The sequence below is a fragment of the Bos indicus x Bos taurus genome, chromosome 11 (assembly GCF_003369695.1).
Source record: "Bos indicus x Bos taurus breed Angus x Brahman F1 hybrid chromosome 11, Bos_hybrid_MaternalHap_v2.0, whole genome shotgun sequence".
NCBI lineage: Eukaryota > Metazoa > Chordata > Mammalia > Artiodactyla > Bovidae > Bos > Bos indicus x Bos taurus.
This window is the reverse complement of record NC_040086.1, coordinates 19,423,886-19,450,454: the sequence shown is the minus strand read 5'-3', so window position 1 is coordinate 19,450,454 and position 26,569 is coordinate 19,423,886. Positions and strand designations below refer to the sequence as shown.

General features: G+C 36.8%; 1 protein-coding gene across 3 annotated transcripts in view; it reads left to right on the top strand.

The window, feature by feature from the left end:
• Positions 1-26,569, top strand: part of HEATR5B (HEAT repeat containing 5B) — a 102,496-nt gene that overhangs the window by 28,952 nt on the left and 46,975 nt on the right. For all 3 annotated transcript variants that reach the window (XM_027555007.1, XM_027555005.1, XM_027555006.1), the window contains exons 13-22: positions 421-520; positions 875-984; positions 1,813-1,976; positions 2,698-2,873; positions 5,332-5,437; positions 6,968-7,158; positions 10,067-10,226; positions 14,366-14,555; positions 17,339-17,508; positions 22,936-23,080. In XM_027555007.1, the coding sequence (XP_027410808.1) occupies positions 421-520; positions 875-984; positions 1,813-1,976; positions 2,698-2,873; positions 5,332-5,437; positions 6,968-7,158; positions 10,067-10,226; positions 14,366-14,555; positions 17,339-17,508; positions 22,936-23,080 (1,512 nt within the window). The remainder of the gene's footprint in view (positions 1-420; positions 521-874; positions 985-1,812; positions 1,977-2,697; positions 2,874-5,331; positions 5,438-6,967; positions 7,159-10,066; positions 10,227-14,365; positions 14,556-17,338; positions 17,509-22,935; positions 23,081-26,569) is intronic.

Below are 26,569 nucleotides of genomic sequence, written 5' to 3'. Positions count from 1 at the left end.
TAACCATAAACACGGGGGCAGAGTGTCAGTTTTGTTCCCATATATCTGAGAGATGGTAGCTCTACTACTAAGCCAACAAAGATACTTCTGCTCACTGGGGCATTATGTCCACTCCTGGTTCTCTTCTGAAACAGCTTTCTTTTTCAGTCATCTGAATTCACATGGAGTCATAGACCTCTGAATTCTTGCTCATGGAAATCTTAAGAGACATCTTCCCTTCCTCTGTTTCTGTTGTCCACTCTTAGCCTTTTCTAATGAGTTTTCTCTGTCGTTGCAGTTGGTTCTTCTTTTGGTTTGACCTTGTTTTAGAACCTGATGTTTTGTAATAATTAAAAATTTTAGGAGCCTTTATATAACTTTATAAATTGTTCATCTTCACAAAAGCTGTTTCAAATCAGTCTTTTTAAAATTTTTATCTAGCAATGAGGAGTTTTGTTGCACATTGCCCTGAACTCCTAACTGAAGATGTGATTAGAAAATTGATGACCCCTATTGAATGTGCCATGACTATGATGTCACAGTAAGTAGGCAATTAGAACACATTAACATCCAATTTTGTATATTTAAAAATTGCCATGTTTTGTAATTCCCTGTACTGTCATATAGAAAATGTACTAAACTTTATGTAAAGTGATTTTAAAAATTATAGTAGTATAGATTGAAATAGAATTGTGTTTTATAGTGTTTCTGTTACTAACATTAAAAGTCACAAAATAAACTAAAACAAAAACATACTAATTACCAGTGTACTTTGACAGTACATTGATATTGTCTGAATGTCATCTGGATATCACTTTGATTTGACTGGGAAAGAATGTTTGTAAATACTGCTTATTCTAATAAGCTGATACAAATTATACTTTTGACATTTTAGCATTCCCTCTGTAATTAAAGCCCATGGAGCTCATCTGAAAGCTAGTGCTGCCATGGTCCGTTTAAGGCTTTATGATATCTTGGCATTGTTACCTCCAAAAACTTATGAAGGTAAGTAAAATTTGTGGATGTTTAATAAAAATTCTTCATTATGCCTTTCCAGCTCTTCACAATATCGTAGAGTTCTGACCCTGGCTACCTCGCTGCCTCACTGTGCAAAGGAAGGCCACCATTTTTCTTTTCATCATACAGAGTAGCTAACACTTGTTGAGCACTGCTGTGTTCCAGGTCCCAGCCTAAGCCCTTTATAAGTATTGGTGTCTTTGACTCTAACCACAGACCTTATGAGGCTAAAATATAGCTTTGTTTAAAGGTGAAGAATCTTGGGTACTTAGAGGTTGTGTAGCTTGCACGGGTCTGGGAGGTGGTAGCAGAGCTTGGATTCAAACCCAGCTGGTTCATATTCAGAGTCTGTGCTTTTGATGACTATCTTAACTATTATGATATAGCCAATAATTTAGGAATCTGAAGGGAGAATATTAATGTACTGTTGCAGAAGTTAAATGTCATATAAAATGTTAATATCCCGGTGCAACCATGCCTGAGAATTTTTATATGCTCTGGTTCAGTGTTTGTACATCATTGAGTAATTAATAGTAAATAATAATCATATTTAACATATTTAAAATAAAGAACTTTTCCTGAATTTGAGTTGTTTATTTAAATAATTTGGACTAAAAGGCACAATACAATAATGAAGAAGTGCCATTATTGTGTATTAAAACTAGCAATGAAACATTTAATACTGATTTGTAAAAAAAGGAAATGGGGATTTAATTATTTTACTCCTGTTGAACATACTGCTGCTCTTTGTAGGTAATGATTGTCATCTTCTTAAAAAGTATTATTTTTCATCTGATCTGAAGTTCTGTTTTTTAGGCTCTTTCAATGCACTTCTTAGAGAACTGGTGGCAGAATTCACTTTGACTGACAACTCAGCCAACACAACTACTTCCCTCCTCAGATCCCTCTGCCACTATGATGATAGTGTTCTACTTGGGTCCTGGCTTCAGGAAACTGATCATAAATCAATTGAAGACCAGGTAGTAAACTATACATTGAAATGATTACTAGCTTGATTGATAAACAATGGTACTAGTATACATTGTCATTTAAAAAGAAAATATTGTAGACTAAGGTTTACTTTTCATTTGTCTTTCTTAAGACATTTAAAAATATCTTCTTAGTGGTGGATAAATAAGGAGAAAAGGTAAGCAGCAATAGTTAGTATTGGGTGAGTTGTCTTTATTTGATAGTCTGTGTATTTAGGTATCCTGTGGCTGCTTTTGCAAAGATCGGTTTTGAGTAGCTTTTTGGTTGTTGGTGTTCTGTTTCAGTTTAGTTTATTTTGTGACAGATTAGAGAGGAATAAAATTTAGTAGACTGAAGATTTAGAACCTTTTTTGCCCACTGAATACATTATTTCATATGTACTTCTTAAAAAGTTTCTAAAGGTCACTTTAAAAAACTTTTTTTGTGAGTTTAAGTTATTCCTGATGTTATTTTGCTTACACATTTTAAGGTGGGTACTATAAAAATGTTTTAGAATGAACAAGATTTTTAAAAAAATGATATCAACTGTTGTGACTTTTTTAGATAGCCAAATTACATCTTTCTCTGTTTAAACATTTCCATAGTTAATCATTCTGTTGTTTTATTATTACCTTTTCTCTCTCCTCCTCTGTTTTACTCTTCATGCCCAGTACTTGGTAAGTGAATTTCCTACAGTAGATTTTGAATGATTTTTATGTCCTCTTTTTGCAGCTCCAGCCAAACAGTGCATCTGGGAGTGGGGCTTTGGAGCATGACCCATCCTCCATTTACTTACGAATACCTGCTGGAGAAGCTGTGCCTGGGCCTCTTCCCCTTGGAGTTTCGGTCATTGACGCTTCCGTGGCTCTTTTTGGTGTAGTGTTTCCTCATGTTTCTTTTAAACACCGGTTAGTATAAAGTCATAGTTAAATATAAATTATTTTTAAGTAGTAGATTTTCCCAGCCAATGAGTTTCCTTCTATTTCTCATTAAGTCTTTTTACTATGAAAAGATGTGGAATTTAGTCATTCTTCTATTGCATCAATTGAGATGATTTGGGGGTTTTTTCCTTCATTCTGTTAAGGTGATATATCACATTGATTAACTTTTGTCTGTTGAGCCATTCTCAAATTCCAGGAATAAATCCCACTTGGTCATAGTATATACACCTTTTAATGTTCTGCTATAGTTTGCTTATATTTTGTTCAAGATTTCTATGTCAGTATTTGTATTTGTAATTTTCTTGTAGTGTCTGCCTGTCTTTGGTATCAATGTAAAAGTTTTCATAATATATTCTGGATGCAAAAAAAAAAAAGTTCACACAATAGTCTCACAAACATAATAACATAAATTGCATGCAGACTCCACATAATTTGAAACTGTTTTTCAGTTTTGAGCCCATGTTCTGGCATCTAATAACTATTGTATTGTGGACCAGGTCTTATACAACAAAATTTTCATTGTAGTAATTTGTTTGCCAGTTTATAAGGCATAGTATGTTTGCCTGTATCTTTAATTAGGGACAGCAGTTTTCTAAATTTTTTGATTTTGTTATTGAGATAGTAAATGAATGAGAAGTCTACTCCCTAATGTAACATTTTTCAGATGTTAAAATCTGGAATTTGGAACACTAAAGGAATTGATTCTTTTCTTAATGGGAGCATTTTAGTTTGCTATGCTTTATGTCCACAGACACTGTACTTAACTTTTAGGTGTTTTATACTTAAAAGTTTCTTTTTACTGATTTTCCCAGAAGAAGGACTAAAAATGAATTAATGTAAAATCTTCACAGATAGTTCAGGTTTTAAAAACTATGCCTCAAGAACATTGTTGTATTTGTATAGAAAAGATAGCATGTCTTTACATATGTAGGTTCCTTGATTAATTTTTAACTTGAGGGGAGAATTTTAAATATGGAATTTTACTTTATCCAGATATCTTCAAGAGCATTTGGTTGCCACGTGAATGTTAAAGACTTAAAAGTGAAAGAATCTTATGAAGCATCTATTTTAATGTTCTTGTTTTAAAACTAGAGAAATCTAGGTCTGAGAGCTTGTGGTTTGCCAAAAATTATACAGCTAGTTGTGAAAGCTGTAACTAGAATCCAGGATTATCTTAACTTTATTAAATCACTTTTGTGAAACAAGATGAAGTAAAAATAGATAATTCTATCAAAAATATAATATATAACATAAATATCCAGGGATGGAGGAATCAGTGAATACATTATGGAAAGTTGATAGGCTGAAGTATGTTTTACAGAGACAATGTTTTGATATCAGCAAATGCTCATTATATAATGTTAAATGAAGAATGTAAAAGGCAAGAAGTGTTGCAATTTCGATTTTAATATATGTAAAAATGTTCAGTGGTTATTCCTAGGTAGTAACTTTTTCTTGATATTTTTCAAATTAAAAGAAATAAATACTTTATAGAAGGGGAAACCTTTTTTTTTAAGTTGCAGGTTTGAGATCAGTTATAGGCACACGATGTTTGATGGCTGTGTTGGAACACATGTACATCTTCTTAGGTGTGTGCCTGATAGCAATGTGGACAGTGCCCTGCTTCCTCACCAGAGATGTGGGTCAGTGTCAGAGAGGTGTGCGCATGTCAGCCCGAACAGGTGTCCTCTAAGAACATCTGACTGGGTTACCTCCTGGAGGAAAGATGGTTTCTTCCTATTGGGTTTTTGAGGAATGCTTTGACGTGAGACCTGTGGCCTTTTATAATTGAGCTTAAACCCTTCCAGTGAAATTCCCCTAGATTCCTTTGCCCCACTCCATTTCTTTTTAGGAGAATCTGGTGTGACCTCATTCTCTTTAATCAGAATAGTCTCAAATGGCTGTGATTTGGGGAAGAGGGGTAACTGTCTCATTTTTAAAAAATGAAAGAATGAAACAACCAATTCACCTCTGATTTTTCACATTTAACAAAAGTGACCAAGCTAAATCTTAAAAAAAAAAACAACTCCCAATTAGCTTCCAAAAACAGGGCATGAAGTACTATTTTCTTCTGTGTGTGAACATTTTTAAATTTCCAACCTAAAAATCTTCCACAGAGATGCACAGCTAATGATGGTTATTCTGTTCAAGAAACCTTGAGCATCTACTTTGTTGCACACTGAAGATGACTCAGATTATGACCTTATTTTGCTGATTGAAACGTAATATCAATCTCTTGTGTTGTGCCAGTTAGTTGTTTCATGTTTGTCTATTAATTCAAAGAAGGGGGGAACTGTAGACCAGGGAATGAAAATAGAAAAGAGATAGAATGGGGCATTATTTGTTAAACAGTGTGTCTTATCTCTGTTTTTTGAGCCATATTTGAATAAAAAGTATTGCTAATGTAATCTTGATTCTATTATAGATTACAGATGTTGGATCACTTTGCTGAATGTGTTAAACAAGCCAAAGGTGTTCGCCAGCAGGCGGTGCAGCTTAATATCTTTACAGCTGTACTTAGTGCACTAAAGGTATTTACTTTTAAAACATAGTAAATGTTCTAAACTGAGATTTTAACTCATACCTTTAATATAGTAATTCAGGCATACCAAGACTATTATATAATCTATAATATTAGGTTGTTAATCTATAATATGGTAATATTAAGATATTACTGTTTTAAAATAAAAGGGCAACAGGTAAAGAGTTTAAATGGGCATGAATTAAATCATATTTTGTAAACTTCAGGGAAAGGGATGTAGGCATTAGTTATGCAAAAAAGATTTGTGCCATTTATATAATCATTAGTATACATCCTTTTTAGAGACTGTCAGCTACCAACCTCTGAGTTTTTTTAAAAAGGAGTGGGGTGGTCATGGTTCCCCTCAGTGGCTGGAAGGCTAGCAAACAACTATAATGTTTCTGTACAGTATACTTTTACTCATAGGTGTGCTCACTAAAGGCTCTGCTGCAGTTAACACTTTGCCTAGGCAGCACGACTTAAAAGATTTTTGGCCTCAAGTAAATAAATAAATTTACGGAGAAGGCAATGGCACCCCACTCCAGTACTCTTGCCTGGAAAATCCCATGGATGGAGGAGCCTGGTAGGCTGCAATCCGTGGGGTCGCTAAGAGTCGGACACGACTGAGCGACTTCGCTTTCACTTTTCACTTTCATGCATTGGAGAAGGAAATGGCAACCCACTCCAGTGTTCTTGCCTGGAGAATCCCAGGGACGGGGGAGCCTGGTGGCTGCCGTCTATGGGGTCACACAGAGTCGGATACGACTGAAGTGACTTAGCATAGCATAGCATAGCAAATAAATAAATTTAAGTTCCAGGACAGTAAGTATAACTAGAACCAGAGACATTAACCTTTAGTATGATGAAGAAACTTTGTCAGCATTCATGTTTTGTCACTTAGTCATGTCTGACTGTTTGCAACCCCTGTGGACTGTAGCCTACCAGGCTCCTCTGTCCATGGGATTCTCCAGGCATGAATAATGGAGTGGGTTGTCATGCCCTCCTCCAGGGGATCTTCCCGACCCAGGGATCGAACCTGGGTCTCCAGCATTACAGGCAGATTCTTTACCATCTGAGCAACCGACGTTCATTTACTGATTATTCTTAACCTCATTTTGTCTTTAAGTATCTACTGGATATACTCTTTGTGACATAATTATCGTCTCTGGCATTTTTATAATAAAGTATCAGGGTTTCATGTTCATCAGGCCTTTCTCCTTCCTTAAAGTTTAATGATAAATTTCAGTCAGTTAATAACAGTTGTTTTAATAATACAGTGTCCTTTATACATAAAAACAACTTTTAAGTATGTTTCCTTGGTAGAGACACTCCTAGGGATTGTTGGTTTTAGGGCTGATTCAGCTGCAACTTTGTTACGTATCATGTTCTACAATCATGTTTAGGAAAGTGATTGCTGTCAATTTAAAAGGTGTTAATTCTAAGCATAGTATATGCATGGGAAAGCTGGCTGAAGAGAGTAATGTGTGAAGATGTTAATTTACAAATATTGCAGTCCTTTTTTTTTTTTTAATAACCATAGGGCCTCGCTGAAAACAAAAGTACTTTAGGACCAGAGGAAGTTCGTAAATCTGCTCTGACACTGGTTATGGGGGCCCTGGACAATCCAAACCCCATCTTACGATGTGCAGCAGGGGAAGCTCTTGGAAGAATGGCTCAGGTGGTCGGAGAAGCAACTTTTATTGCTAGAATGGCCCAATATAGCTTTGACAAGTGAGTCTCCCTATCACCAAGTAATTTTCTCTCATAGTCAATGATGTCATTTAGATAATCCATAATTATTATTAACCGGACCATGTATTTTCTACATGGTACATGCTTTCAATGTGGTGTGGGTTTCTTTTTCAGCTCTTGAATGTTATATAATGGAATCAAGAGGGTTGTTAGTAAACGTTTCTCTAAATTATGTGTACTTTGCTCTCAAAGAGGTGCTTTGAAGTTCTTTTCTCTCATTTCTGCTCCCCCACCCCACCATTGCCATTGTTCTTTCTGTTAATATTTCACTTTTTGGACAAGCCATTCTTTTTCTAACTATTACTAAGTTTATCGTTCAGTTTAGTTCAGTTGCTCAGTCGTGTCTGACTCTTTGCGACCCCATGAATCGCAGCACACCAGGCCTCCCTGTCCATCACCAACTCCTGGAGTTCACTCAGACTCATGTCCATCGAGTCGGTGATGCCATCCAGCCTTCTCATCCTCTGTCGTCCCCTTCTCCTCCTGCCCCCAATCCCCCCCAGCATCAGAGTCTTTTCCAATGAGTCAACTCTTCACATGAGGTGGCCAAAGTACTGGAGTTTCAGCTTCAGCATCATTCCCTCCAAAGAAATCCCAGGGCTAATCTCCTTCAGAATGGACTGGTTGGATCTCCTTGCAGTCCAAGGGACTCTCAAGAGTCTTCTCCAACACCACAGTTCAAAAGCATCAATTCTTCAGCGCTCAGTTTTCTTTGTAGTCCAACTCTGACATCCATAATGACCACTGGAAAAACCATAGCCTTGACTAGATGGACCTTTGTTGGCAAAATAATGTCTCTACTTTTTAATATGCTATCTAGGTTGGTAAGTTTATCATTACTTAAATTATTTCTGAAATGGGATATATTTAGCATTAGCTTTAAAGAATTTTGTGGCATTTAAAAGAGTGACCTCAGAGATCCAAATAAATGTGATTAAGATGATAAATACAGTTTATTAGTGACCGTTTGTTGTTAATCAAGTACTTAAGTAGAGTAGTTGAAAATCAAGAGTGGTTAGGAATTAACATTTGATTAGTATAAACTAATCATTCTTAAGTATGGTATATCTTGAGTATTAATTATACTAAACTACATTGTGATTATCAACAAGAGAGAGGTTGGGAGAAGCAGTGGTTGTGAAGTAGTAATTTTAAAGAAGTGTTTTTGGAACTCAGGTGGGTTGAGGATAATGCCCCAGTGTTACCGCTTGACTCACTAAGGATAATACAAGTGGGCAGAATACAGTCAAAATATTCCCACTTAGTCTTCTGCAGGATGGCTTCTGTTATTTTCTAGTGATAGATTAGCTTTACCTTTTTCAAGTGTCTCTCATTGATCCTGAAATCAACTTTTGTTAAAGATATTTTAAAAGAACCAATCTTAACCACCCGTTTTGTGGTTTGTGTTCTGTTATTAATAGGTAAAATTGGAATGTATTTCTTTGGAAAACTCTTGAATGGTTAATTTTTCTTTAGTTACCAGCGGTTTTAATTTATGTGTCTTCAATACCTATCAGAGTATCTGTTTCATACGTAATCTGGTGAAACACAAGGACATTTCATTCATATTCATACCTGTCCGGTTAATGATGTGCAGGTGTTCTCAATGCTTAGTTTCATTAGCTTTTCCAAATAATTTATTATGATCTAAAGTTAATTATTACATAGATTTGAAGTTACCCATTTTTTTTCACATTTTCATTTATCTGAAACTGGGATTTGTCTTAAAATCTCCATAAAGTGTTATAATTATTGGGCAGCATTCTCACTTTGACACCTCTGGGAAATGTATATTCTTATATCTTAGATAATGTACTTTATTGAATAGATAATTATTACTGACAAAATTGGCTCAAGTTTCATTTTAGCTCAGTGGCGTGAACTTTGAAAAGTGACTTTGTGATGGAAGCTTTCTAATCTGTATAATGCTTTAGAATGCACAGTGTCATTCATTCTTCTTTCATTCCTCAAAACAACTGCTATATAGGAGTAATGATAATGTTTTGTTTTACAGATGGAGAAACTGAGGTATAGAGAGATAAAGACCCCTTATCCAAGGATATAATATATTAGAAGTATTGCTAAAGTATTTCCCTGGTAGTCCAGTGGCTAAGACTCCACAATCGCAATGTGGAGGGATCAGGTTCAATCTCTGGTCAGGGAAGATCCTACATGCCATGTGATGTGGTCGAAAAAAAAAAGTACTGCTCTGGATGCACTTAGTTCACGTCTTTCATCGCTGCATTTCCTAATGTCTATTCTATCATGACAGCATTTGTATTTTTCTTTGCCATAGGCAAACTAACCAGCCAGAGTCTTGGGATGGTTTTTTATCCCTTGACTTTATTTCACTTTTATTAGTTTAATTATGGATGATTTATTGAGAGTCATAATACAGTTTGTTTGGGGTTTTTTTTAGGAATACAGTTTTTAAAATGTAATCAAAGTTGCTTTCTAGGTTCCTTTGCTATTTTAGGAGCTTTGTTCTTAGTGGGATTTTCATCTTCTCTAACAGTAACTATGTTGGTGCATGATTATGTCATAGTCTTTTTGTCTTATTTGTCTTTTATTGAAAGCACCAGTGGTTAAAATATATTTCAAATGGCTCTTGTATTTTTGAGGAATAATTAATATTAAAAACTCTGAAGTTGTAGTTTCTTTTTCATGTTTTCTCTGAAGTGAAAATAGGCTTTTATTCAGTGAAATGTGTGATTTTAGCCATTTTAAATTAAGTCTCTAACGTTTGTTAATGAGTAGAGAAAGAAGTAATCATGATTGTAATCTTTTTTGATTTCCAGAATAGATCCCTTTTATTGTGTGATTCATAAGCTTGTTGTTGCCATAGGGAAAGAGAAGAAACAATCCCTGAAGCATGACTCTTTTCCAGGTTGAAGTCAGCTCGAGACGTTGTGTCCAGAACCGGCCACTCATTGGCTCTGGGCTGTTTGCATCGTTATGTTGGTGGTATCGGCTCAGGACAACATCTGAAGACCAGTGTCAGCATTTTGTTGGCCCTGGCACAGGATGGAACATCCTCTGAAGTCCAGGTAGGATGTCAAGTTTTTTATTATGAAATACGAAAATATTACTTGTAGGAAAATTTATTTCTAAAAAATGGTAATGATTCTGATGAGTTGTTAGGGAAAATGTCTTGGGGTCTTTCTCTTTCATTTTGTTTTATGAGTGTATAACAGGATTTTGTATTTGAACCTAATCCTAAAGTCTGTCTTATTCTGGGAATTTGACCCATTCCATACATTCCTTGAAGCATCATTTCTTTGTATTATTTATTATCCTTGGTACATGTTTCCTCTTCTTTGTATTTCCTTACATTTGGTAGATTGATCAAATTTCTTTTAATAACCTTTCTTTCTCTCTTCCTCTAGTACCCTAACCCAGGTACAGGGTCATGGGTTGAGTCTTCAAGTGTACTCCTTGAATTTCGTTTTTTCTTTCTCTTCAAATATTTTATACAAATATAGATTTAAATACAGTAAGAGGCAAAAACTTCATGTGTGTGAAGATATCCTAGATTCTTGATTTGCCATTTTCACACTAATGCACCAAAAAATATCGAGTATCCAGTAGGTTTCAACTTGGCAGCTTCATACTGGGACTCAGATGATGACAGAAGAGACAAGTTTGATTGCTATTATTGCCTGTGTATAGATGGGTTCCTTCGCCATCAGAAAAGGATTCAGAATCCACCAGAGGCTTCTTAGTCTACAGGCTTAGTTTGCTTTGACTTCTTGGAAAATGTTTCCAGCTATAAAGCACAAACGTCCCCAAAGAACTAAAAGCACAAATGAAATAATCTTGCCCCTTAAGAGGGTCTATGCTGTTTTTTTTTTTTTTTTTAAACACTGTTTCCACAGTAGTCTGCAAGAAAAGAATAGAACTATAAAATTATTTTACCTAAGAAGATGCTGCTTTCTTCTTTTATGTCAAAGAGTCGGTGCTAATTTTCTTTCCTTTGTCTTCATTTTTTTCTCAGCCCTCTCTTGCTTTAATTTCTTAAAACCACACTCCTGTAAGTGACTGCTTCACATGATTCATTCCTATGACATGACGTTTTACTATAATGTAGATCACATACATTCCCTCAAAGCTGCTATTTCAGTTCTTATCTGCACAAGAATAGTATGGTAGCATTCTTCAGTTTTCTGTAAGGTCTCTTCTGTGTTAAGAATCCTAACTCAAAAATTATACTTCACGGTCAAATTATTGTATACATGTATTCAGCTGTAATTACTAGAGATTTATTGTTGAATAGTGGTTTCTTTTTTGTATCCTCAACTCCTGTGTTGAGATCTCTGTTCTTACTTTGTTTTTACTTGATAGGAAAACTTCCTTTAACAATAATAATCTTGAGAAGGGTTGTTGAGTGGTGTGTTTTTTGATTCCTTGCATAACTGAAATAAAAGAACTCTATTTAATCTTCAAATTTGAATGATATTTGGTTGGATATACTATTCCTGGCACACAGTCCTTTTTTTTTCATTATTCATAAATGTTTTGGTATTTTTTATGTTGCATGTGAGAGTCTCATAGTAGCTTAATTTTCTGAGTTAAATTTCCACAGATATTAACATCTCAGTTTTTTATCAGCTATCTATAAAAGCTTTCAAATATGTTCTTTAAGATGTAGAAGATAACATATAAGCCAATTATCAAATTAACTGATGTACAAATACTGTAAAGTTTTTCTGCAGTGTGGCTTTGAATATCCAGATATAAAACTTTAGTGATAAGTACATTTTCTTCTTTTATGCTGTGCATGTATTTTCCACTCCCAAAAGACTTCGGTTTATGTATTGATAATAAATTTCTAACATAATGGAGCTTATAGACATCATAGCTGTCTCTTCCCCTGGCTTTTTATTTCTTTTACTGAGGAGCTTATCTGAACTATGTCTATATGTTTATAACCTTACATTTTGGTTTACTAGCATTTTCCCTCTATCCTTGCAGCTTAGAAATTTCATCAAATTGCATATAAGTTTATCTTTTCTTTTTCAGTTTCTGGTACTTATTTGCATATTGAGCCTCTTGTCTTTGTCCTCATTATTTTAAATTTTTTGTGTTTTCACTATGTGTTACAAGATAATCTTCCAATTGAACCTCTAATTGACAAAGTAATGATTTTTGTATTTAATAATTTGTTGTTTAGTTGCTCAGTCATGTCCAACCCTTTCGTGACCCCATGGACTGTAGCTCGCCAGGCTCCTCTGTCCTTGGGATTTCTCAGGCAAGAAGACTGGAGTGGGTTGCCATTTCCCTTCTCCAGTATTTAATAATAATTATTCTTTTTTTCTAGCTTTCTACTGAACATTTAATATAAATCCTGGGTGTTTTTTTTTTTTAAAAACACTTCTCCTTTGTACTTCAATTATATTGCCTTAAAAATCCTTGCAATAATTTTATTAAAATACTCTTTTCTTCTTCTATTAATTTTTTTCTCCAAAATATGTCTTCTGGTCTTCCTCCCTCAAGCTGCTATATTCTGATTACTTTTCTCAGTAGGTGTGGTTTCTATACATAATTGTCCAGCTCAGGTTGCTTAATTCCCTAGGATTGGAGTAGATTGACAAGTAGTAGAAAGTAAGGTATGGATTTTTTTTTTCCTACCACGTTGTCAAGTTGGGAAACTTCTCTATTGAGACCTCTGTGTCCTCAGCTCAGGAGTGCAGCTTTCCTTTGGAGATGCCAATAGCAAAAATAAAAGGTACTGGTTTCCCTCTCCGCTGAGAGGAATGAGAAAATTGGACCAGATGATTTTAACTTACGAAAAGAAAAAGGGAGAAGGCAGTTTCCCTATCTGTTAGGATATGGTCTGTACTTCTCGTGCTGTCTGTGTCCTGAAGACCAAGAGAGTAGACATGGAATGGGACCAGAGAAGGGGTGCCGAGACGGCCTTCACATCTCTTCTGTAAGTGGACTGGCAGCCCACACACCCACTCAGAACCTTCCCGACGCTGCAGCCCAGGCTTCCCAGCATAGATGGTGCCTCCCCGCATCCTTCTCCTTGACACAGAGAGGCTTCTAGTAAGGCTGCAGTTGAGTTAGGAAAGCCAACCAACAACACCCTCCATCTCTCCCGCACTTACCTGGTACATGCTCCTTCACTGCAGCAAAGCCCAAACCTATTACAGGCAAGGCACTCGAGTTTTAAAACCTACGAAGAGAGTTCTATAAATGAGGTGCTCAGAAACTGGAGAAGGAGGCAGACGGCAGCAGTGGTGCCAAAGCACTTCAGTCAGCAGAACGCCTGGGCTGTGGTGGGGTCCTAAGCAGACCTCATGGAAAAGGTGAGGCTTCAGCCCTGGTGAAGAGGGTGATTTTACTGAGAACAGGAAGGAAATGAGAGCCCAAACCTAGCCAGATCCCCAAGGTGTGAACTGTATGAAGCAGGACCTTTAACTGCTCTTCAGTCAATCCATTGTGGCTTCAAAAATATGTATAGGTAAAATCTCTTAAGAATTGAGAACTGAATGAGGTGTCTGAAAGTGTGTATTTGGTAATAAAGCGGAGAGGTTTTTTGTTTTTGTTTTTTAAAGGTACTTTCTTTAACATGTGGGTGTGGGCAGTTTAAAGGATTTTTCATTTTCTTAAGCCTGTGCTGATTACAGTACATTGCTCCAGGTTAATTTTGCACATACTGTTAGCCACTAAGATTATTTGTGCTTAGTAAACATAAATTAGAGCTTGAAAAGATTCAGTGACTTGAAGAGCTGTTATGTGAATGTCATTGCTTGAGAAATAGATCTGAGTACTACAGAACATTGGTGTGGTCATGGTTTTATTTCAGGCTAGTTTCTTAGCAAAATTGTAAAGCCATATCGGATGTCCTTTTAGCATCCACTAAATTAAACTCTCATTACATAAGTTTCTCTTTTTGGGAGTTGTGAAATGCATGTAATTTTAATAGAGGAAATGAGTTCATCGATGAAACTTTTTCCCTGACACTTAAAGTCACACTGCAAAGGAACTTTAAACATAGCATTTGTGTATCGGTTGCTTTGGTCAATGGCTACTAGTAGCTTATGTGTTGACCTTTACTCATTTAAGGAATATATTTTAAAATATTTCTATTTATTAAAAATGAATTATTAGTATTATGAAAATTCAAGTTAAAATATCAGTTGACTATACTGTTTACATAAGATAGACTTATATTTTATTCCAGACTTGGTCCCTTCACTCGCTTGCTTTGATAGTGGATTCTAGTGGCCCAATGTATCGTGGATACGTAGAGCCAACGTTATCTCTAGTTCTTACCTTGCTGTTGACAGTTCCACCCTCACATACAGAAGTTCATCAGTGTTTGGGGAGATGCTTGGGTGCTATAATAACTACTGTTGGACCGGAACTACAAGGTGAGTAACTTCATCTTAAGCTAAAGGGATTACACAGATAATAACTGTCTTTCAGCTTCCTGAATATTACCTTCACATTGCCTAAAGAAATCTTATAATAATCATTTCTGTGTGTTATACACTGGCAATTTACTGAATACCCGGAGCTCTCCTTTTTATGTGTGCTATTTAATTTACTCCCCTTAAGAAAACTGTGATATGAAGATGCTTTTTGAACTTTTGAGCAGAAAAAACACCTAAAATGTTACTTGGAGCCCTATGAAGTCAAAGGTGAAAGTGGAGTTCCTTTGGCCTGAGGTGCCATCTACTTGTCTTCATCGACTCTAGCTTCACTTTTTTGTTTTTTTAACTCTTAAGAAATATATTATTTTCTCTCAGGAATTAAACTCAGAGAAGTTAAGTAACTTGCCTCGAGTCATTCAACTGAGGAGTAGCAGATTTGTGATCCTAAGGCCCAAATTCTTACCATGTACTTCCACTGAAATAATTCTACAAATGGTTAACTTAAACACTCAGGTCAGAAAATTATTGTGAATTTATGCAAAATATATGAGCTACTTTCAGAGCTTTCTCTTTTCCCCCTACTGTTTATTAAATCTTTCAGTGAGTCTAGCTTTTTATATATATTATCTCATTTGGTTCTAACAGCAATCCTGATAAAGGTATATCTCTCCAATTTACAGATGAATTACTGGGGCTGAGAAAGGTTAAGCACTTTCCCAAGATTTTATATATATTATATAGCCAGTGAGGGCTTCCCAGGTGGCACAGTGGTAGAGAAACCGCCTGCCAGTGCAGGAGACACAGGAGACGCAGCTTCAGTCCCTGGTTCGGGAAGATCCCCTGGAGAAGGAAGTGGCAACCCACTCCAGTGTTCTTGCTGGGAAAATTTCATAGACAGAGGAGCCTGACAGGCTGTAGTCCATGCATAACTGAGCACACACATAGAGACACACACACACACACACACACACCCGCCAATGAGTGGTTGGAATCAGAGGTCAAGCTCAGGTAAATTTCCTTTGCCTGTTTGCCTGCATTCTTAACTACTATGCTTCATTGCCTCCATTCAGATAGTTACTTTAAAAAAAAGAGGGAAGTGAAAAAAGAAAGGATCTTGAGGAATGCTAGGAATTGAAAAATATATGATTTATACATGTCTCTGTCTTGTCCTCTTTGATAAGGTCGATATTTCTTTCTTCCAGTGAATATCACAGGTATGTGGAGAGAATAAATATGTGCCCTTGATTAAGTGTAGGTGTCTACCAAGTGCTTTCTGATATGGTGGTAAGGCCTGTGTACGTCAAACTAGAATATGACTCTTGTGTAACTCTGTGATTTCCTTGTTTGGTCTCTGGGTGAGTGTGTGTGCTCAGTCTCGTAAGGCATGTCCAACTCTTTGCGACCCTGTGGATTGTAGTTTTCGGGGTCCTCTGTGGGATTTCCCAGGCAAGAATACTGAAGTAGGTTGCCGTTTCCATCTCCGGGTATCTTCCTGACCCAGGGATTGAATCTGTATCTCCTGTGCTGGCAGGTGGATTCTTTACCACTAAGCCACTAGGGAAGCCCTGTTTAGTCTTTATATAAAAAAATTTTTTTTGCATTGGTAAAAATTTTAAGTCACTTATATTTGGCAGCTAAGATATTTTTATCTAGACAGTGTGTAATACTACACAATTTATTTTTCCTATCTGTCCTAAAAATTGCCGTTAATCTTATTAGCAAAATAGGATTTGACATTATTTTATCATAGAAGTGGTACGGTTATTTGAAAAAGAACCAGAGAATAAGGAATGTTCTGGCTCTTCCAAAGGAAACAATGGTAGGCTTAAAAGACAATATAGTTTATCAGAGGATAAATATAAAGCTAGGTAAATCTAAGATGCATTATTGTCATTCATAAACTGTTGTGTTTTGAAATCATTTGTATATATTTTACAGAATTTTTGTTTACAAAACCATCAGAAAGAGGGTTATTTACCTTAAAAGTGACTCCTTTTTAAATTTTGATTGAATCATAGTTGATATACACTATTATATTCATTTCAGGTGTACTACTTGGTATTTCAGCATTTATATATATTATGAATTGATTGCCACGTTACGTCTAGTAACTATCTGTTACCATATAGTTATCACAATATTGCTATGCTGTACATTACATCATTTAAGAAGTAATGTCTTTTTTGACGTTGGCTTTCAAGGAGAGGAATTTAGGGGATGACTTTCTTATAATAGGGGACAGGCAGGTTAGGCAAATTAACTACAATCTGTGGGCCAAATCTGTCAGATGCCTGGTTGTTTGGTCTTTTTTTTTTTTTTTAAACAACCCATGAGGTGAGAATTGTTTATAAGTGGTTATGTAGGCACTTCCCTCATAGAGTAGTGTGGATTTTGCCTCCTGGCAAGCAAAATAAAAAATACTGACCCTCTTAAGAAAAGTTTGCTGATTCTTACTCTGTAGATTTTATTTGCTTGGTAAAATGTAAGCTGTTAAAATGTAAGGGGAAAAAAGTAAGGGCATTTCTTACAGTGATTTTTAATAGTTGCAGTATCAAACCCACGATAGAGCAAATGTACTAGTTAATGTTAATTCAACATAGTTATTTATTTTTTTAATTGAAGTACAGTTGATTTACAGTGTGGTGTTAGTTTCGGGTATACTTTTTTGTGTGTTTATTTGGAAAGGGGTTATTTAGAAGGTAGTTGTTTTCTAGGAATATTTTTGGTGATACTAATAATAAAATCATTGTATTTTATGTTGTCTTTTACTTTGCTCTTAGGGAATGGAGCAACAATTTCCACAATCCGTTCTTCTTGTTTGGTGGGTTGTGCGATAACCCAGGACCATTCAGATTCTCTGGTCCAGGCAGCTGCCATATCTTGCCTTCAGCAGCTTCACATGTTTGCACCACGACATGTCAATTTATCCAGTCTTGTTCCTAGCCTTTGTGTAAGTATAAAGCTGTTTCATTCTTCTGTTTGTTTAGGGAACCCAAAATTTGTTTTCCAAAAGTTCAGACTAGAGCAAAGCAAAAAAAGTAAGTTTCCTGGATTGTGCGTTCTAGAGTTTCAGCTTCAGTAATCACTTTATGACTGTTCATTTTATTCACTGATTTTCTTTTTCACCTTTTAGGAAATATTTTAATGAACTGTTAAATAAGGTCCAGAGGACTTTCTCTGGACCAGACATACCTCAAAGCTAGGCAAGTATGTTGTACAGAGAGTAGAATCTCTTGGATGCAGCTTTAAGAATAAAATTTTTTTTCTTTTTTTAAAAAAATGTACAAAAATCATTATACATAGCACAAAAGGAAAATATTAAAGAAAAGTGTTGTTAACATGGTCCACAATGATTATTTACAATAAATGCTAGAAAAGACTACAGGCAAGCATATAAACAGAGGATCCTATCATAACCCAGGCATTCAGAAAAGATTTCCTTGAAAAAATTATATATAAGATACAAACTGTAGGATAAATAGGTGTTAGTTTGGGGAAAAGTGTGATATTGGAGTAACAGCATTTATTTTTACACAGAAAGAAAAATATGTGAAAGATCCTGAGATGGGAAGGAGGGAATGCATTTAAGGAATCGTTTAGTCAGAGGCTGAGAGGAAAAAGGGGGAGGTGGGTCATAAGGGCACAGGATGAAGCTGGACAATTATTTAGGGGGAATCAGTCCCACACCTTCAGGGAGTTTGAATGTGCCACTCGTGGAAACCAGGTGCATGTGAAATGTTTACAAAGAACATCCACAAAGAAAATAGTCAATTAATAGTATACACCAGATTGCATTCTGCAACAAGCTATGTGCCATCCTGTCAAAAGCCATGGCTTAACACCCAAGTTTTGAGGGCACAGATGGCATCCCTTGAGCGTGGTGAACTTGTTACATGATACAGCTCTGGTGTGTGTGTGTGTTCAGTAGTGTCTGAGTCCTTGCAGCCCTGTGGACTGTAGCCGGTCAGGCTCCTCTGTCCATGGAATTTTCTAGGCCAGAATACTGGAGTGGGTTGCTATTTCCTACTCCAGAGACTCTTCGTGGTCCATGGCTCAAACCCCACATCTCCTGCATTGCAGGCAGATGCTTTACTGCTGAGCCACTTGGGAAGTGCAGCTCTGATAGGCAACTGATAAATGTGATGAAGACTCAAACACACACTCCTCAGTTGTCTGGGTCCTCTGTGCATTTTTTTCCTCCTTAAATATAATTATACTATGAAAGTTTTCCTTATGAGATGGAACATATTTAAGAGGATCTGGTCAAGTAATAATGTGAATTTCTTTAGCTCAGTGGAGGTTATCAGTAAGCCACAGGGAACACACTGAGTGTCCTGTGTGTTAATGGAAAATAATGTATCCAAAATGATTTTTTTAGCAGAGCATCAAGGGTTTTGTTACACGGTATATTGAAGCACTCTACGGAATTTTTTCCAAAAATCTGGGAAGGAGATGGGATGGGAGATAAAAGATGAAAAAGAGGGCCACTCCAGTGGCTCTCTTGATTCCACATTACCAAATGCCCTTTGAGCTGTCTTCATTACCAAATCTTTTGACACTCTCTAAAAAATAGTTCACACATGGATTCATACAAATTAGTGAAATCAGGGCTGATTTTTGTAAACTTCATGTTCATCTCTATTCAGCCATTGCCACCAGAAGATACCATACTATGTGATACCATGTGTAATACCTAACACAAATGAGGTGATTTTTTTTTTTTTTTTCGGCAAATCTATTAAGAGGTAAGTTTCACCACAGTAATCTTTATGAAATTATATAAAAATATTAAAATGTGTATGATAGAACTGTTCAAATATGTTTTTTCAAGAACAGCCACCACTCTGGATTACTTTTATTTTCCTCCTGGCAAGTAGGTGCTTTTTATAACCATGTGATCATTCTCCTGTCCAGATCTTATCTGCACACAGCAAATACATTACCTGGAATGATTGTAGGAGATGTCAGTGAGAAAAAGACTTGAGCTAAATGCCCACGTTGTCAGTGACAGAGCAGGGATATCTCATTGTCCAGAATATAAATACATGGCAGGCACAAGAAGGGATAGGTTAGCAAGATGACGTATGGTTTAAATAACAGGACTTTCTGGGCTTCCCTTGTGGCAGCTGGTAAAGAATCCTCCTGCAGTGCGGGAGACCGGGGTTCGATCCCTGGGTTTGGAAGATCCCTTAGAGAAGGGAAAGGCTACCCACTCCAGTATTCTAGCCTAGAGAATTCCATGGACCGTATAGTCCATGAGGTCGAAAAGAGTCAGACAAGACTGAGCGACTTTAACTTCCCTTCACAGAGGCCTAATGAAGGGAATGGCAACCCACTCGATTACTCTTCCCTGGAGAATTCCGTGGACAGAGGAGCCTGGCAGGCTACTGTCCATGGGATCACAAAGAGTTGGACGTGACTGAGTGATTAACATTAACTAACTAGAGGCCTAATGTAGGAGCAAGCAGCACAGTGTTCCTAAGGTTTGTGGAATATAAGGAAGAAAAAAGAAGCTTCTTTGGAAAACAGTGAGGCATAATCTACAAAAGTTGAAAGTATGCATACAATATAATCCAGCAACTCCCCTCTAAAGTAAATACCTGAGAGAAATGCATGCACATGTGTGCCAAAAAAAAAATCCTCAGGAATTTTCATTCCTGGGTTATTTGTGCTAGCCAAAAAAAATAGAAACAGCCAAAATGTTCTCCATTCTGCAGAGTGGATTAGGGTTTAATTCTTCAATAAAATATTATGCAACAATAAAAATGAATGAACCCCTATTATATGGAATCATGTGGATGAGTTCAACAGACATATTGCTAAAAAGAAACCAAACACAGAAGAGAACAGACTTCATGGTTCCATTTGTATAAAATTCAAGAATAAGGCTACACCAGGCTCTACTGATAGATGTCACAGTAAATTCTGATTATATCTGAGTAGCTAAGAAGTTTGCGTGAATCCACGTATTTTTTTTTATCAAATTTAATATGTTTTTTTCCTGATATTTGTGGATTTTACCAGAAAGTGTTAAAGTTTCCAAACAAATACGACTTAATTGTTACCTGGTTAACAGTGGCTGCAAAACACCATCAGTGATAATTTGCATCTCTCATATCAGAGACAGAGAAGGCAGTGGCACCCCACTCCAGTACTCTTGCCTGGAAAATCCCATGGGCGGAGGAGCCTGGTGGGCTGCAGTCCATGGGGTCGCAAAGAGTCGGACACAATTGAGCGACTTCACTTTCACTTTCCACTTTCATGCATTGGAGAAGGAAATGGCAACCCACTCCAGTGTTCTTGCCTGGAGAATCCCAGGGACGGGGGAGCCTGGTGGGCTGCCGTCTGTGGGGTCGCACAGAGTCGGACACGACTGAAGTGACTTAGCAGCAGTAGCAGCATATCAGAGATGTTGAAATGGAGGGGTGGGGAAGTGACTTCAGGATTGTTAAAACTGAGTTTTTGAAAACAGTATGTAAACCTTGAAATATTTTATTTCTTTCACTTCAACCCAGGATTTGTTGAGTGTATTTTCTTAGCTACAATTCTATTTAGTTGTAATTAAAGGAAATTATATGGTGTTCTGCTTCATATATGTTTAATCCTTTGATCTTTCCACAGTTGCATAAGATAGGTAGGACCTGTCTGTACCGATAAAAAAGCAAAACTCTGAGAGATCTGTTCCTTCCGTGTCATATGACCATGCTTAACCTTACCTATGGGATATTTGAAAGTTTTAAAATGTCATTATTTCTAGGAAGACAAAAGAAAACATTATGTTGAAAAAAATCTGATCTGTTAGGTTTTATCTCCTCAGTTATATATATATATTTTAATACTTGGTATAATTTCAATGGTTGTGAGCTTTATGCAAAAATGAGCTACAAATGCTATATTAACAGCATAAAAATACATTATCTAGCATTGTGAAGGAGTGATGTCTTCCATATAATTATTTTCTCCTCCATCATTTCTGGATGAGATTCTTTCTAAAATGTCTTGCTTCCTTGCTTAAAAAGCAACATATGGATCAGAGTTTAATATTTGCTTGATGAATCAGATTGATAGATTGAGTGATAATAGATTTATTATCTATTATATGATTTACTGTGTATCATCTACTGTTCTAAATAAAATATTTGTTTTAACTTATTTTATTTTCACTATATTCCTGTGGGAAATTGCTATCCTTATTTCATATATGAGCAAACAAGGCACAGAGAGGTTAGGTAACTTCCCTAAGATCACCCAGGAGTAAGTGTGTGATTTAAACCCAGTCTGGCAACTGGAGCCTGAGCTCTTAATTATTATGCAGTGGTATGTCTTATGGTTTATATCATATATTAGAGTGTACTATAGTGATTCTTTCAGGAACTTTTGAAATGAAAAACATTCTATACCAAAAGAATCGGTTTTGCAGTTCTTTTCAGATATTTATGTTTGCTTAATTTTAATTTTTTATTTTAATATGTACCTTCCTTTACTTTCAGTTCTTACTGTATGCTCTACCCTGTGACTTTTCATATGGTACACTTGATCTCTGCACTTTATATATTTCAGTGACATGGAGAAGAGAATGGCAACCCACTCCAGTATTCTTGCCTAGAAAATTCCATGGACAGAGGAGCCTGGTGGGCTGTGTCATCCATGGGGTCACAAAGAGTTGGACATGACTGAGTGACTTCATAGTTAATTAACAATGTTTTAATAGTTTCAGGAGAACAGTAAAGGGACTCAGCCATGCATATGCCTATATCCATTCTCCCCCAAACCCCTCTGAGGCCCATCCAGGCTAGCACATAACATTGAGCAGAGTTCTGTGTGCTATACAATAGGTTTTTGTTGGTTATCCATTTTAAGTATAGCAGTGTGTACATGACCTTGCCAGAGTCCTAACTATCCCTTCCCCCTGGCAACCATGAGTTTGTTTTCTAACTCTGAGTCTCTTTCTGTTTTATGTTCATTTGTATTATTTCTTCTTAGACTCCACATGTAAGAGTTTTCATATGATATTTCTCCTTCTGTCTGACTTCATCCAATATGACACTCTTTAGGTCCAAAAAAAAAAAAAATTTTCAGTGACAGAGTTTAATAGGACTGTGTATAAAATGTGCAAAAGATCCTTCTGGGTTTTAGTCTATGTATATTATATGATCTTTAACCCAAGAGTTGGGGCAGTTCTTTTGTAGCCTATGAAAATACTCTATATATTTTATTGGTATTACTAGTTTCTGAAAATTCCATCATTTGATTCTATTGGAAACAAATAAGGGTGTTAAATGAAGAGCCTCTTCAGAAATTAGATGTTGATATATGTTCATCAGACACGTGAGATTACAGCTTTTTAAAAAAAGTCTAAAATTATTATGGTTTACAGGTTCACCTGTGTAGTTCCCATCTATTACTTCGACGAGCAGCTGTGGCCTGTCTCCGGCAACTTGCTCAAAGAGAAGCAGCTGAAGTATGTGAATACGCCATGAGCCTGGCAAAAAGTTCAGGGGACAAAGAGAGCAGTGGTACCAGTAAGTCCTGTTATCAGTCAATATTCTTTTTAAGTGTTTTAATATTTAAAATGATTATTACTTATTAAATAACATTTTTGCATTGAAATATCATCAATTTTATTACTCTTTTAAATAAAACTTGTTACTTTTAAAATTCCCATATAGTTTTCTTGGTAGTTTTACATTTTTAACTTTCGAAACACCCTCTTCCAACAACACAAAGACTACACACGGACATCACCAGATGCTCAACACTGAAATCTGATAGATTATATTGTTTGCGGCCAAAGATGGAAAAGCTCCATACAGTCAGCAAAAACAAGACCAGGAGCTGACTGTGGCTCAGATCATGAACTCATTATTGCGAAATTCAGACATAAATTGAAGAAAGTAGGGAAAACCACTAGACCATCCAGGTATGACCTAAATCAAATCCCTTACGATGATATAGTGGGAGTGACAAACAGATTCAAGGGGTTAGCTCTGATAGACAGAGTCCCTGAAGAACCATGGAAGGAGGTTCGTGACATTGTACAGGAGGTAGTGGTCAAGACCATCCCCAAGAAAAAGAAATGCAAAAAGGGAAAATGGTTGTCTGAAGAGGAACAAATAGCTGAGAAAAGAAGAGAAGTTAAAGGCAAAGCAGAAAAGGAAAGCTATACCCATTTGAATGAAGAGTTCCAAAGACTAGCAAGGAGAGATAAAAAAGCCTTCCTCAATGATCAAATGCAAAGAAATAGAGGTAAATAATAAAGTGAGAAACAGTAGAGATCTCTTCAAGAAAATTAGAGATACCAAGGGAACATTTCATGCAAAGATGGGCACAATAAAGGACACACATGGTATGGGCCTAACAGAAGCAGAAGATATTAAGAAGAGGTGGCAAGAATACACACAAGAACTATACAAAAAGATATTCATGACCCAGATAATCATGGTGGTGTGATCACTCACCTAGAGCCAGACATTCTGGAATGTGAAGTCAAGTGGGCCTTAGGAAGCATCACTACCAACAAAGCTAGTGGAAGTGATGGAATTCCAGTTGAGCTATTTCAAATCCTAAAAGATGATGCTGTGAAAGTACTGCGCTAAATATGCCAGCAAATTTGGAAAACTCAGCAGTGGCCACAGGACTGGAAAAGGTCAGTTTTCATTCCAGTCCCAAAGAAGGGCAATGCCAGAGAATGCTCAAACTACCGCACAGTTGCATTCATCTCACACGCTAGCAAAGTAATGCTCAAAATTCTCCAAACCAGGCTTCAACAATACACGAACCGTGAACTTCCAGATGTTCAAGCTGGTTTTAGAAAAGGCAGAGGACCAGAGATCAAATTGCCAACATCGAAAAAGCAAGAGAGTTCCCCAGAAACATCTATTTCTGCTTTATTGACTACACCAAAGCCTTTGACTGTGTAGATCACAACAGGCTGTGGAAAATTCTTCAAGAGATGGGAATACCAGACCACCTGATCTGCCTCCTGAGAAATCTGTATGCAGGTCAGGAAGCAACAGTTAGAACTGGACATGGAACAACAGACTGGTTCCACATTGGGAAAGGAGTACGCCAAGGCTATATATATTGTCACCCTCCATATTTAACTTATATGTAGAGTACATTATGCAGAATGCAAGGCTGGATGAAGCACAAGCTGGAGTCAAGATTGCCAGAAGAAATATTAATAACCTCAGATATGCAGATGAACCACCCATTCGGCAGAAAGTGAAGAAGAACTAAAGAGCCTCTTGATGAAAGTGAGAGAAGAGAGGGAAAAAGCTGGCTTAGAACTCAACATTCAAAAAACAAAGATCATGCCATCTGATCCCATCACTTCATGGCAAATGGATGGGGAAACAATGGCAGACTTTATTTTCTGGGGCTCCAAAATCACTGCAGACGGTGACTGCAGCCATGAAATTAAAAGACGGTTGCTCCTTGGAAGAAAAGCTATGACCAACCTAGAGAGCATATTAAAAAGCAGAGACATTACTTTGCCGACAGAGGTTCATCTATTCAAAGCTATGGTTTTTCCAGTAGTCATGTATGGATGTGAGAGTTGGACTCAAAAGAAATCTGAGCACCAAAGAATTGATGCTTTTGAACTGTGGTGTTGGAGAATACTCTTGAGAATCCTTTGGACTGCAAGGAGTTCAAACCAGTCAATCCTAAAGGAAATCAGTCCTGAATATTCGTTGGAAAGACTGATGCTGAAGCTGAAGCTCCAATACTTTAGCCACCTGTTATGAATACCTAACTCCTTGGAAAAGACCCTGATGCTTAGAAAGATTGAAGGCAGGAAGAGAAGGGGACAACAGAGGATGAGATGGTTGGATGGCATTACTGACTCGATGGACATGAGTTTGAGCAAGCTCTGGAAGTTGGTGATGGACAGTGAAGTCTGGCATGCTGCAGTCCATGGGTTCGCAAAGAGTCGGACATGACTGAGAAACTGAACTGACTGACCTTTTAAAAATTTCATAGCTTAAAATTTTGGGGGTAGCTTTTAGTGTCAGAACACTTCTGCCATCCCTCAAGGATATTATAACTGTATAAGGGGTATTGCCTTGTATCCATAATATATTCTTGTATATATCCATAATGTATTCTGAAAACAGAAATGATCTATTTTGAGGATACTTGAAAGCTTCTGATGTCTGACAATAGTTAATTTTTTGAGATGTTACTTTTCCTCGAAGAAGTTAAGACCACAGTGACCAATTAAACTATGAAATGTCAGTAGATGTTTGGGTAGTGAAAAGTAGATCTTTACTTTCTTCAGTTCTTTTTGCTTTTCCAAGAGTTTTAAGTATAGCTTGCGTATGTAATTGCCCTCTGGGGATTCCCTGATACCTTCGTTGGTAAAAAATCCACCTGCAATGCAGGAGACTCTGGTTCAATCCTTGGGTCGGGAAGATCCCCTGGAGAAGGGATAGGCTACCCATGCAGTATTCTTGGGCTTCCCTTGTGGCTCAGCTGGTAAAGAATCCACCTGCAATGCAGGAGACCTGGGTTCGATCCCTGGATTGGGAAGACTCCCTGAAGAAGGGAAAGGCTACCCACTTCAGTATTCTGTCCTGGAGAATACCGTGGAGTTTATAGTCCATGGGGTCACAAAGAGTCGGACACGACTGAGTGACTTTCACTTTCACTTTTTCTCTGGTTCTAGGGGTAGGTGGTTTGGGAACTTTAAGAGCTTAATTGACAGACATATTTCGCCTATAGTGAGAGAAAATTTCTACTTTTAAGAGCTTCCTAATGCATAGTAGTTTCTTGGGTACCAAGAAGTAATATACCAAAATAGCTTCAATTTTAGCATAAGGTAAATAAGAACTCTGTTAGCAAGCACATGCTGTATTGTAGAGTGTATAGGAAGTTTACTATAAAAAATCTAGCAGTAAACATTACTGCTTTTTGGAGAGAAAACATAGTGCCAAAGGTAGTTGCAGAATTCTCTTGAATAAAAATTTCAAAACTTTTCTGCCAGTCACCATAATCAATATTCTGAGATA